The 13,911-nt window shown below is 36.2% G+C and overlaps 1 protein-coding gene across 2 annotated transcripts in view; it reads right to left on the bottom strand.

Moving 5' to 3' along the window:
• The window catches only part of DLC1 (DLC1 Rho GTPase activating protein), a 244,032-nt gene that overhangs the window by 185,646 nt on the left and 44,475 nt on the right, over positions 1 to 13,911 (bottom strand). For both annotated transcript variants that reach the window (XM_074541477.1, XM_014264885.3), the window contains exon 2: positions 9,749 to 10,898. In XM_074541477.1, coding sequence (XP_074397578.1) covers positions 9,749 to 10,786 — 1,038 coding nt within the window. In that variant the 5' untranslated portion in view covers positions 10,787 to 10,898. The remainder of the gene's footprint in view (positions 1 to 9,748; positions 10,899 to 13,911) is intronic.

Here is a 13,911-nt window from a genome sequence, read left to right as displayed (position 1 = left end):
TCACCAAGTAATCTTTCCCTTACATACACATAAGCTCCAAATGGCTAAAATTCTCAATATTTCACTCAGGTTTGTACATAAAGTAGGGGGAAAACCCCCAAACAGCAAAGCATTTGTGAAAAGGCAAGAATAGAGGGAAGAATTAATGTTCTTAACACCCTGTAATGTTCTTAACACCCTGATTAGAAGACTCTGGATGAAAAAGGAATATTTTGTGTCTGCTAGAGAGCATGGATGAACTAGAGAAAAAAAAATTATGGACATTGTAATCTAAGGTTACTTTTACTATTCTCAGGAGAGCAAAATTCATGAATATACATATTTCTTCTGAATCTGATTAAAGCTGGTTTCTCTATTGTCATAACTGGGTTTCTGTCTGCAAAAGCACAATCCATCAATTTAAAACTTATCTTGCAAAAGAAGCTGAAGTAAAATTTAAAACACAACATTTCTAAAAGCTTAATAAAATGTTTGTGAAATGTGATAAATCATGGGTCCTGAATAAGACATGCACAAGAATATTAATCAAGGTACTACAAGGTATTAATATAGAAGAAACTTCCCAAATTATCTTCGATGCTAGTAATATTGAAAAAGACCTGGGAACAGAGTGGTCCACTGGGAGTTGTTTTCATGAGCTGAGAAATCTTCGTGTAATTAAGAGTTGAATTTTCACTTTACATAGAAAACCAGTTTTTAACATCTTTTTTTTCTAGTCTTATCCCACCTCTAAGATAGTCTCTCAAGACCTGTCTTTTTAGACTATCTCTTCTCTTATTTACTCTCTGGCAATTTTGTTTCCTAAAAAAGCCAAAACAGTATAGTGTTCATTTACCACTTGATCACCTTGTCATCATCTACCAAGCAGTAGAGCATTTGTAAAGAGGTGAGTTTAACATGCTGGAACAAATTCAGTAGATGTATTGAGGTGTAATATGCACATAGAATCACTAGTAAATCTATGTGAGATAAATAAAATTTGGCATCTGTCAGAAGAAAAATGTTTTTCAGGGAATCTGGGTGTAGGAAAGTAGTTTGATTTAGATTACCAAAGTTGGGCTTCTGGCTGTGCTTTTTCATTTTCAGTGCAATAAACGTGTCAGCTGTTAAAATATTTTGAAGCTAAAATTACATGCAACACAAGCCATGAGCTTTAGCACTGTTGATTTTTTTTATGCCTTCATATCAAACAGCCATGAATCACATATCAATGATTATTAGTGCATGCAAACCATCTCTTTTAAGAAGGCTGAGGATAACACCCAAGAGATTAAAACACAGTGCAAGAATATAATCAGCTCCTTAAGGATCTTTTCTGTTGGGTAGATGAGATAATACATTTTCAAAATATTCAGGATATTTAAATAGAAACCTTTGTTTAATTGGATGTGCTATGTGAAAAAAAATAGGAAGGAGGCAACTTACAGAAAACTTCTGTTTAACATAAATACATATTGTGTTTGCTCTTCTAAGCCTTACATAAGGTGAGTGCAGAAAAGCCCCTCAAAGACAGTGTGAAACTTCAGATGTGACAGTTTTTGCTGGAGTATTGAAGGACATCTTCATGTTGCAGTGAGGCAATTTCTCATTAGCACTGTGTGCATAAACCAAGTTCTTATGCCCATTGTTGTAAAAGCTTTAGACATCAGCTGTGACAGTTATGAAAAGCAGCGAGGATCTGGTATATATTTGCCATACATTTACCTCAGCATACACAGATGCTCACATATGTACTGCTGCCTAGATTTTTTTCAAAGGAGGAAGAATATCCCTCTAAATTTGAATTCATAACCATTTTTGGCCATATCCACTGGAGCTTGGAATAGTTTTTGGCAGCAGAAGCAGTATTGTTTCATTTTGTATGGCTATATTCAATACACCATGTGTATTTTCTGTGGCACAAACCTCCTTGCCTTTACAAGCCTCTTATGTCACCTTTGAGAGAGAGCAGTAAAAGGGAATAAGCGTGAGCCACACATTTTAGGTATTTTAATTGTAGGTGCCATTATGGTGGGAAGCAAAAAAAAAAAAAAAAAAACAACCACCAACCAACAAAAATCCAACAAAAAACCCCAACCAAAATAAAACACCAAGAAAAAAATCCCTGATAAGCTTTGCAGATGGCTTCAATCTTGCTGCAGTTCAGCTCACAAGAGAGGTTCTCAGCAATTGGTTGGGTGCCTGTGGACTAACCCACCACCAAATTCCCATGGTCAAGTACTCCACTAGCAGTGGCAAAGACTACGTTGCTGGAAAGCCTCAGCTCCCAGAGCTGGCCAGGGTAGGCTGCTCTTCTCTATCTCCTTCTTTGACACAGCAACTCAAAAAACCTTTTACTTTTAGCACAGGTCATGTCTGTAGTAAACAGCTGTGCTTAAAAAAGCTGTTCTGCCACTGCTATGGCATCAAAGGCTCTATAATACAGGCAGCAGTGCTCTAGTGCTGTCTTTTCTGATTACTGCTATAAAGTACTGTTTTTGGATGGAAGCTGTATCTCAGTGTGCCTCTCAGATCTCTCTGTTTTCACTTGAAGGTTAATTCAAAGTGAGCATTATTCTTGTGAAAGTGTGAGAGGAACAGCTCTAGGAAGCAAATTCCTGCTCTAAAAATTTTTTTATTTAACCAACAGAAAAGTGTGTTGTGGACAGCGATGTCATGTAATCCAGGTTTTGTCCAAGTGTCTTAACTCCACTTCTCATTTGTTAAAGACTTTAGGAACTATTCATTTGCTTCCCTAAGAAGTTTGATGTTAACTAAAAATCTGGTTTCATTTTAACGAGTGATCATTGGCCCATTTACCATGATCTACCACTGGCTATTTATAGAGTGCATGGAAAATAATTGGCCAGTAAGGAGTTTTTAAGATTAACTTTAAAAATAAAGCAAAAATATTTTAGAAGTTTTCTTCCAATCAGTACTGCAGAACTTGTCATAACTAGAAATCTCTGAGTACACACTGCATGAAACTAAAGCTCCCTAGACTGGTCCCTAGAAGCATGTAGATGATTTTGGTGTAGTAGTAGCATGTGACTACAAACTGCTTATAAATACAAATACTTTCATGACCATTTTAGGTAGCTCAGCTCCAGGCATAATTTGATGTGCAGCAGTCTCTTGGTTTGCAGTCTAGACAACACTGCCTTGAAAATTTATTGCTGAACACTGTCACAAAAATGTGCCAAAGTAAAATTTGCATAAAGGTTATACTGTATTGGCCTGGCAATCATCCCATCCTGTTCTGAGCTTGTTTTAAATACTTTTCACATTGTTTGAAATACATCATACTTCAGTCCAAACATAAAGGAAGTCTGTCGGAAAGCATTCTTTAGCTTCCCAGATGGAGATAATATTTATGATGCATATTTTTGTGAAAGTAATAGAGAAAATTTGTGGTCATGTTACCACAATAATAGGAGTGCTTTATGATCACTTTCTACTAATTATCATAGAAAATACATATAATTTTAAAAATGTAAATCCAACTGTCTCAGTCACCTATCTTTTTGAACCACATTTTCATTATTAAATGGTAAATTTAGAAATAAAGTTTTCACTGCAGAAAAGATAAACAAATATTCATGATAGCCAAGAAGGTTTAATTTTTTTTCAAAGAAATTCTACTATTTGTTTTGCTTCACTTGCATCTCTTGCCAGATTCTTCCCAATGCCTTCAAAACCATGACCATTTAATAGCAATGTGCAAATGCAGCAAATTCCTTGTGGTGAAGCAACTGTGGATTTCAGTAATAATTGCCCACTGTACTAATACTACAGACTGTAGCTCTGAGTTGCGGGTAGGAGTTAACCTTTCAAAAAACTGTTGTGGCTTAAGATCTCTCACCAATTTTTGATGGTGCTCACATTCACATTATGAATTTGGATAAACAGATCCATGCTCTTCTCTAAAACCTTTAGAAAGTTTGAGAATCTTTAAAAAACCTATATAAAGTTTGAAAATTATAAGAGATGCAGAAATGGAACAAAACCAAATCCACATTCCACACTGTATAAAATAGATTTCCACTGTTTGAAAGATCATCTTGTAAAAGAGATAATCACATTTCCAATATTTGCACTTGCCATTGTGCTTTACAAAACTAAGAAAAATAATGTCCTAGGTGCCAAGACTATATTATCTATCTCTGTATATGAAAATGAAGCTACTGTGGCATAAGTGCTGGTCTGAATTGTACAGGAAATATTGTTAGAGAGCCACATGATTTGAGGCAAATTTTACTATGATATTTCCTCTATAGTAACTGGCTTCTGTTGTCTCTAAAGTTACAAAGTATTGTAACACCCAAGGTCAGCAAGGTGCTTAAGCACATTCTAAGAACAGAGTAGTTCCTCTGACATCCATTAATTCTTCTTCAATGTCTACATCTAAGCAGCTGGGAGTTGGTCTTCCATGACCATAATGAAGCACAGAAACTTTGGTCTTCTAACAATCATCCAAATAACATTCATGACTGTCCACACTTTCAAAATTTCTAATGATCATTATGGTTTTAGAGGACAGTTTTCTTCCCTGGTTATTGGATTCCTCCACTAGAATATTTGCAAGATTACTATCTTTAAAAATACTCAATGGGAGAACAAACTGTGAGAAGTGGCTGCATTTATTTGTCTTTTTTTGCAAGGGAATAATTAAAGATAATTGACTTGGAAAATCACCAAATTTAAAACTGTCATCTTGTTCTGACACGTTTGCAGACTGCATCTCAGAAAAAGGTAAATTTAATTCCCAGTTGCAAAATCAGAGTACAATAAAATGCATATATCCATTTTTAATTAACATTACCTGCACATTTCTATTGTTTTTTCTTACTTTTATCTTCTATGGGTTTTTTTTCTATGTTGATCTGTCTGAGTTATTGTCGTTGTGCAACCCTAACAAGCCTGCATCCTACTACTTATGTAGCAATAGTACAGGCTGGATCCCTATGAAACCACCTCCTATAAAATAGAAATAACAAAACCAGTGTAAGAATCTTGAAAACTAAATTTAAAAAATGCAAAAAAAAAAAAAAAAAAGAATCATTAAATTATCACAATTCAAAAGAGACAGAATTGAGGTAAGGGGAGATTAAGACTTTGGAGAGACATACTGGTGATAGGGCTGGAAACTCTGGTATACAAACAGCAATAAAATAAGAAAAATAACTACAATGTTTGATATTATTGCTTAGAAGAAGATCATATTACTTTTAAGTGCTCAGATGAGAAGGAACATGCAATGAGAACAGATGGCACAGAAGGAGTTGCAAAGAAACAATTTTAGTAAAACAAGTACCTCTTACGTTTTTTTGGTGAAGTTCTCCTACTGCCTCTCCCATGTACCTTAGTATGAGCCAGCAAGCAAAGCTCCCTAAGTTTCCAGTGAAATTAGTTTTTGGTGATACAAATAGAAGCTCCTGGAAGAGCCTAACTTCCTAACTTGCCCCAAAAATCACAGTCCTAGCATTGTGAAACAAAATGTAATTCTGATCATAATGGAAGAGTCAGCCTTCACATCTCATGGATATGCATAATAATCAAGAGGCAAATATGGACAGAAAAGTCTGAATCCAAGTAATTTTCTTTGCTTTCTCACATTACTATAATTGTTGAAATAAAGAAATAAAATTTGTTGCAACAGAACAGGAAATGTAAAACCATGTTTTAAAAGCTCACAGCTTTCCTCTGGGGGACAAGGCACTGTTCCAAAGACATGCATCATTTCAGGTAACCTTCTACCCAGGTCTCTTCTGACATTTCTGCCAGTCTCCTGTTAATCTTACTCTGTAATTAATTTTCCTCTTATTGACACTGGCAGCTGTCATTATGCTGACATTGGTTGTGTCCTTAAGCATACCTTGCAAATCACACAGTATTTGATCTAGAAAACTGGATTAAAGGAGCAGCAATTATAATGAGCATTAGGAATAGCCCTGGCTCTTATATTCTGTGGCCTTGCAAAAATGACTTAGAGATTCAATTTTATATTTGAAACTGGAAACCTTCTAAGCAGACCGCTGTGAGGAACTACATTGTCCTAGAGGACAGAACAGCTACAGTTGTTTCTGTAGCTGTTTTCTTCCTATTTATGTTGAATGATCTTTAGGAATAAAATTTTAGAGGAGGGGATGGAGGGGAAGAACAATGAAATATATAGAACAAGCCAAGATTTGTTTTGTAAGTGGAGTTTGTTAACATTTCACATTTTTTAAACTTCATGGATTTTTATTCAAACTATTTAGAGCCAGACTTTACAATGTTGATTTTCTACTCCTTTACTGATATATCATTTAAAAGAGCTGTCTGAGCCTTATTTTAAAAATTCAATTTACAAAATCCTGAATATCACTGGCTGCAACAACATAGCTGCAATTGTGCTTGGGAGAACTTACTGGGAGACTATATGCCTCAACATACCTTTTTATGCTGGTGCTGAATAAAGTAGTTCTTTTTTGTGTTGAAAAAGAACTTAAACTAGTTTTTTAGAGTTCTGCTATATTTGTGAATCTTCTCAATATGCCCCAGCAGGGATTTTCCTGTCTTTGTCTAAGTTTGATGAGATGAGCAGCTTGGAGAAAACATAAAATGGAGCACACACAAAAATTTGACAGATTCTGTATGAGATAATGGCCACTTTCTTACATTTACAAGTCAGTGCATAATATTTAAACAGTCTCCTTTTGAGGGTATTCTCTTAGTAGTTCGTGCTCTTCTAGTTTTATATAAAACTGTTTGCTAAAATCTCTGTTGCTTTTTACATATGAAAATACATGTGAACTGTTTTGATACCCCAAGCACTACAGCTTGCTCTTTAGTTCTAAATGTTATTTCATGTACAATTCTGTAAAGGAACTATTTTAAAATTTAAATTTATTTAACCTAGGAAAGCATACAGAAGGGTCTAGCTAGTTTATCCACATACAGTTAATCTGTTTATGTTTCTGCTACTTGGAACCATTATTAATGATGAATTTCATGTTGTGGAGGAACTGAATTGATTATCAAATCAGGAACAACAGGAAAGCTTGATTATTTTGTTTCTTTCAATTAGACCTAATATCATTAACTTCTCACAATTAAATTCAGGTCTTTCCTATTTCCGAGCCTTAGGAAGCCTTCCTGAGAAAGCGAAGGCAAAGAGGGTGCTGCGCTTTGAACATTTGAACCCTGTTGACTTGAGGGAGCAAAGAATGCTGCAACAGCTGGATGTGTTTGCAAAAAGCATCTTCAGTGTCAGTACATCCATCATGACTAAAGCAATTTACTGCAATGGAGTTAGTGCTGGTCAAAGATGCTAAAGTTTAAGCCCTTAAGCCCTCAAGCCTGCATCCGTCTGCAGAGCAAGCATATCAGATCCACACTGTCTCTCACCTCAGCTCTGGTTTGAAGACAGCTGATCCAAAGATAAGAGGGAAGGTCATGCTCTATTGCCACAATTAAAAGCAGTTTAAAATATGTTAACGAGGAACAGATTTGAAAAAGAATTTAGTACCAGCAAGGTCCTAAGTTTCAACTGTCATGAAAATATCTGAAGATCAGCACCTTTCTATAATCACCCAAGGTGTTACCTGAAGATTTGGGCGCCCAAATACCTTTAGCAATTAATTTCCATGTGCTGTTTCTCATATTCTGACCTTTATGGGCACATGATTTTGTGCAACTATAATTGACATTGAGCATTAATCAGACAGTGGTGTGTTTTAGGCCTTAACTGCACTGCTTGAACTGCTGACCTTGAGAGAAAAGGTTTTATATGCCATTCCCAATCCTTTAAGTCTTCCTGTCACTGCAAAGCAAATACTTGGCTTTTATGGATGGATTCAGTTTCAAGTCTGCAGTTTTTCTAATGTTTTCTTAAAATTACAAAAGTGGCTTTCAAGGGAAGTTTGTAAACATAGGCACATTCTTTATTGCACACTATTACCAACAGACAGGCTTTTGTAAAATAGTACATGCTTAGATATAAATGAGAAAATCCCTTATGAAGGAATGTTGCTTGTAGAAGTGTTTTGTGAACTTAGAGATAAATAATACCACAAACAATAACAGATAATATCTTTTCGCTTTTGCCATTCATGTTACAGTGGTTGGCAAAGATTTCTTTAACCAAAATAGAATGAGGACTACTTGAGATTTACAGACTCCATCCCCTTTTACATTACACACAATTTTGCAGTTGTTGCAGCTCAAACTTCCTTGAAGAAACTCTTTGTTTTGCTCCTTTTTACGCTCATCTCCTTCCTTAGTTTTTCTTACTATTGTCTCTGTGGAAATTTTATAATTCGTCCTTTAAAATATTTAATGGCACAAACACAAATCATACACATTCTTAAATATTATTCTCATGACTGTACATTTAAAAGATGAGTATGTGACCTCAAAACAAGATCCATGGAAACTAGCATCAAATCAGAGCTATTAAAAACTATATCATGCTTCATCTTCCTGATGATATGAAATGTACACATCAATATCAACAGATATACTTTAAAAGAAAATTTGATGCCAAAGTAAAGCAGCTGAGAAATTATTATCACAGTCATTTAGTTCTCAACTACAATGTCAATTTGGTTAATTTTCTTTTTTTAAACTTGAACCATTTTCACTAGCATTTCTGGTACTGGTAGTCATATTTTTGTTTCTTATTTGTAACTCTGAGATATTCTTACAGTGAGATATTTGACCAGTTACTGCATTAACTATGATTGCATACCGAAGGAAGACTGGCTTTGAGGGCTTCTGAAGCCTTTGGCAAAACTTGTTTACATCTTCTCACCATGTTAACCTAATATTACTGTACCAAAGGATCTAGATGAGGAAGCAACAGCCAGCAGCTCAGGATGCTGTGTGGGCACAGAGTACTTCAGATATGTGAATTTGTGCTTCAGTGAAACAGCTACTGAGGCACTGCAGCTGACAGATGAAACCCACACAATTAAAAGAAACCAGATGTAGAAAAAAAACCCAGACAAAAGAAGCTGGATGATGTCAAATAAAAAAGGCAGAGAGAAGTAAACAATTACAAATTGGTTATTAGCTTGAATAAGCAGCATAACTGGGAAAGCCAGACTTTAAGATAAATTCCATAGTGCTACAATCACCACATCTCCTTCCATTTAAACCAATGGGAGTTTTATTGCCAAGCAATCTCTCTATTAAAATTTTGTAATGATACCCTTCCTTACTCGGTGAAGACAGTGAAACCCTCTGGTTGCTTTAAAATTACAAAATATTGTTTCAGAGTCAGCAATACTTGTTTTTGCAAGAACACATGCTCATGGGTCTGAGCTAAAGACCAAAGAACTACTGTAAAATATTTCCATTCTTTTTTTCTCTTTTAAAATCTTGTTGCACTTTTCCCTTGTACTGTCTTTTTCAATAAGGCTTCTAAACCCCTGGACACAATAAGTTTTCCTAAGATGAATCAAATAATGATAGAAGCAGAAAAAAGAATAGATATACTCATTTATCCTTGAGCAGCATATATTAAATATATAAAATTATATATATATAAAGTCAATATAAAGTATCATCAAAATTCATAGGTCAGCCATTTTCAGACCTTAAAAAAAGCTCCTAAAATTTAGTTGTTGTATAGATATATTTGTACCGAAACTGTTTGAACCTGATAAATTAATGAAACAATCACATTTTATCTCTTTTATCTCCAGTTAATTAGGCGCAGTATCACCATCATCAGAAACTGGGGGAAGATATTTGAGAAACACTCTGCAGTCTAGAAGCATCCTACCTTTCTTTTGCGCAGTTTCACTTGATTGTCTGAATGTTCGTGTGTGGTCAAATGATTCCTTACATGTAAACACTGAAGGTCTTCTGCTGAACTGACATTTGAAAGGCATTTGTTTTCAGGGGCCACTTGAGGTTCTGTGAAACCACTTTTATCCAGACCATTTTCCACTGCTGGGATGCAAGAGCAAGGAGGAGATTGCATAAGGCCGTTGCTGGGCTGCACTGCTGAGCAGAGCTGTCCATCACTACTGGTGTATGATTCAGAAGAAATCCCACTCTCCACCACATTGCACTCAGACTTTCCAGGCCCGTCTTTGAAAGCATCAGATTTCCGGCGCTGTTGTGCAATTACAGCAGTATGAAGCAGCTGCTTCCCAGACATAATAACTTCTTTCACATTTGGAGAATTGATACAATTTTCCTTCTCTACATCTACTACTTCATTTAATACTTCATAATTACAAAGCTCCAGGCTTTGGCCAATACTGCCACAAACATCATCTTCTTTCCTCTCTTCTTTAGGTTCCACACTTATATCTCCACTGATTCCAGATGAGTCAGCTGCCTTGTTACCCTCTGTTATTGGTACCATCTGTGTTAAGGAGCCTGCTCCATTTAAGCTGTGCCCTTCATCTTTGGGTTCACTTCCTACAGCAGTGATGTGGTAATTAACACTATCCAGGCTGAGTGCAGAATAGTCATCATTGTCATCAGACACATGGACTAGAGTTTCTGTGCTCGCCTCCAGAAAATGTTCCTCGTCCTCGTGGTTGTCATTTTCATCCACCTCCTTTGAAACATTTCCCAGCTGCTTTTCAGGGAAGCCAGTCACCTCTCCACTATAGCAGCACTCTGGAAACGAAGCACATTTTTCTTTCCGGTCCATGCTCAAAACCTCATCTTTTTCCATACTTGTCTGCAAGTTATCAGCTACAAGTCCGTGACGACATGCTGTATTATACTCCACAGGCTCCAAAGCCAATCCCATCCACTGGGTCACATGCTCTTCCCAGCTTTTCTTTCTGATTGCTAGAGACATGTCATAACAGTTCAGAAGCAGACTGCAATGTACCTTCCACAGAGGACCAGAGGAGAAGTCATGGCTGCTGTGCACTGCTCCTGAGGGAGAGAAGGTTTCATCATTTTAACATCTGCAAGAAATAAAAAAAGACTGTGTTATTGAATCAACTCCAAATAAAAAAAAAAAGAAAGGGAAGGAACAGTTTAAACAAAAGTGTAAAACAAGATAAGACTGTGGGACCAGAAGGACAGGAATTTAAAAGATTGTTTTGTTTAAAAGTTTTAATACTTTTCATACAAAACTTGCCGGCACTCATAATTCAGTTTAACATTTTTTTCTGATTGCTTTCCAATATCAAGTAAACAAAAATGGTATAAACAGGCACATGGACAAGAAAGTAGCTCCAGAGCCAAAATTTTTACAACAAGCTCCTCTTAACTGTGTCTCTCATAATATAATAATTTCAATGGGTATAAATGACATTGTAACTTATAGTTGCTTTGTAACTTTATTTCTTCCTCATCCACGGATATCTGTGGAGTACAGAATTCTGGCTGTTTACCAAAGAGGTAGAGAACAATTGAGGGTTTTTCCAAATTCACCAAATCTATAAACTATTTATCTTCTGAGTATCTTTGGCCCATTCAGTAGCTCTTATTTTTATTGTTACTATTCATTCTCTTCAGGCCAAGTTGTAATTACAAGTGTTACATGAAACTGAGTAAATCAGTTCTTGTGTAGTAATAAAAAAAATAAATCATAGAATCATAGATAAGCTTGGGTTTGAAGGGGCCTTTAAAGGTCATGTAGTCCTATACAACACTTGGAAAACCACTTTAAGTTTTTGGTGTATTTTCTCATTCAAATGCATTATAAAACCTGAACCCTGTACACCCCCCCCTTGATGAATATATTAATGATCTTCTGGTGTAAGGCATGGAGAAAACTTGTTATTTGGAACAGGGCTCTCCAGTAGTGAGCCAGCATGGTTGGCTGTAGCTTTGCTACTCACCTGGACTGCCTGGCTCTACCAGAGGCCATTGTCCCTGTTTGGGTTTCTATGTGGGAATTTTCACCGACTGCTGTATTAGGCATTCTGTGTGATGGCATTTGAGATAGTACATTAATCTTGTGTCATTGCACATGTGTGTTAGCACAAAGAAAATATATTCATTTATGAATCATAAAATAAAATTAAGAAGTTCACTGTCAAAGAAGAAAACAAAACTTCTGTCTCGTAAGATGTTAGAAGTTCAAGGAGCAGACACTTCTCCTTTTCACTCCCTACACAAGAACTGTCAGCACTTAGCATAGAGCTGGTTATTGATTTCAGCAATAAAGAAGATTAAGTAGTGAGTTTGTTCTGGGTCATTTCAGTCCACTAAGGCAAATTCTGATTTGCCCACCAGGCCACAAAGCTGCCTTGACAAATCACATGCCTGAAAGTATAAAAGTATTTATCTTGAAAGAAATGCAGAATTATGCCTGGGCAACTAAACCTCCATAAATTATGCCTTGACAAACTGACTTTCAGGATAGGCTTGTACACAGTCCTAGATCTTTAACCTTCTTTTAGGAATGGCAAGCTTCATTTCACATTCACATTTTCCACCTCTGTGGAGACTGCTTAAAAGAACATACATTCATAGAGTATATGAAATTCCGCGCACAAGTCATTAGTGTGTGGGAGGCTGAGCAAAATGGAAAATAACACACAGAACCAGGCCAAAAAAATTATCTGCTTTCAGAGGCAAATTTTATTAGTAAAAAGTTAATGCAATTTTATAATTCTCTCTTCTATCCTGATCAAAGATGAGATTAACCCTAAATATTAAAATATAAAGTGAAATTATTCTATAAATTTGCTGCACATTATTATTATGATTTCATCTCTATTTCTAAGTGCATGTAATTCAAAATTACCAGAATGAAAAATCAATAGTGAAAATACTTCCAAGTTCTGCCGCACCTTCTCCTGATAGACACTAAAGCTCTTCAATTGAAATAATTTTACAGTCACCACAGTGTTTTGTTTTGATCTGTGAAAAGATGCATGTTAACTAGAAAGGGCTCAATGATTTCTACTGTCCTCCATGAGCAATGTTTGGAGTTGCACATGGATACAACTCATTTGCAGATTCCCTTTCTTCCCCTACTAGAACACAACCCTCATCTACTTCAGAGAAAATTAAACATGGTTGCTGCAGCCATATAGGGACATTTCTGACAACGATTGATAAAGATAGTAGAAGTTCAGGGTACAAAACTAAAAAATGCAACTTCCTAATGACATACATGCATCCACCTACCTAATTAATGCACAGAAGGCAGGCTCTCATTGAGTTGATGGGAGTGTGTTAATCTTGCTGCTGCTACATGGACTTACAGAAGTGGAAGAACAGATCTGTTACTGTTTTTGGATGTGGTGAGTTATATTTCATGGGGGATGAAAACCAAATTTTACTTTAGGAACCTTTCTGTTTTACCTGCATTATCACCAGTTTTGACTGCCTCATAGACTGCAGAAAAATTGTTAAACAGAGAAATATAAAATACTTTGCTTGAAATGCAAGACAAATAATTATTGTTCTCTAACAAATGAGTGTGTGTTAGCACTTAATATGAAAATCTACAGTACATATGTCACCTCCCCAGGCAGCTTCACCAGCAGCTCCTGAAATCCCCTCATTCCCACGGTGCATGAAGGAGCTCAGAGCTTGGTGACAGCTTACTTTTCTTCTGTTCCCTCTCCACTCCTCAAAGACCATGTTAAACAATTCAGCTCAGAAATTATTTTCCTGCTTTAATTGCTTGACACTTAAGGGCTGACAAGAAAATTTCTTTCTTTTCTACCTTTTGCTCAAGACAACTTATTTCCTTTCACTCACATGCAAGCACATAAGCTGTGCCTTGGAGGATTCACTGCTCCAGACCTCTGGAAGAGATTTTCTGCCAGAGAACCAAGTACACTGCCACTGGGCAGAAGAAAGCATTCCTGTCTCGATCACTGCTTTTCTGCTATTCCTACTCATTTTCATTTTTCTTGACATGCAGCATCTTTCACCATCTGAGAAATGCCCCTCTCAAGTCCATTTGTACTTTTGCCCTAGGGAGGAAGCATCCCCCTTTCTTAATTTCTATTC

Source organism: Zonotrichia albicollis, chromosome 5, assembly GCF_047830755.1.
Source record: "Zonotrichia albicollis isolate bZonAlb1 chromosome 5, bZonAlb1.hap1, whole genome shotgun sequence".
Classification (NCBI taxonomy): domain Eukaryota; kingdom Metazoa; phylum Chordata; class Aves; order Passeriformes; family Passerellidae; genus Zonotrichia; species Zonotrichia albicollis.
The sequence above is the reverse complement of the archived record's forward strand: the minus strand, read 5'-3'. Positions and strand labels throughout refer to the sequence as shown.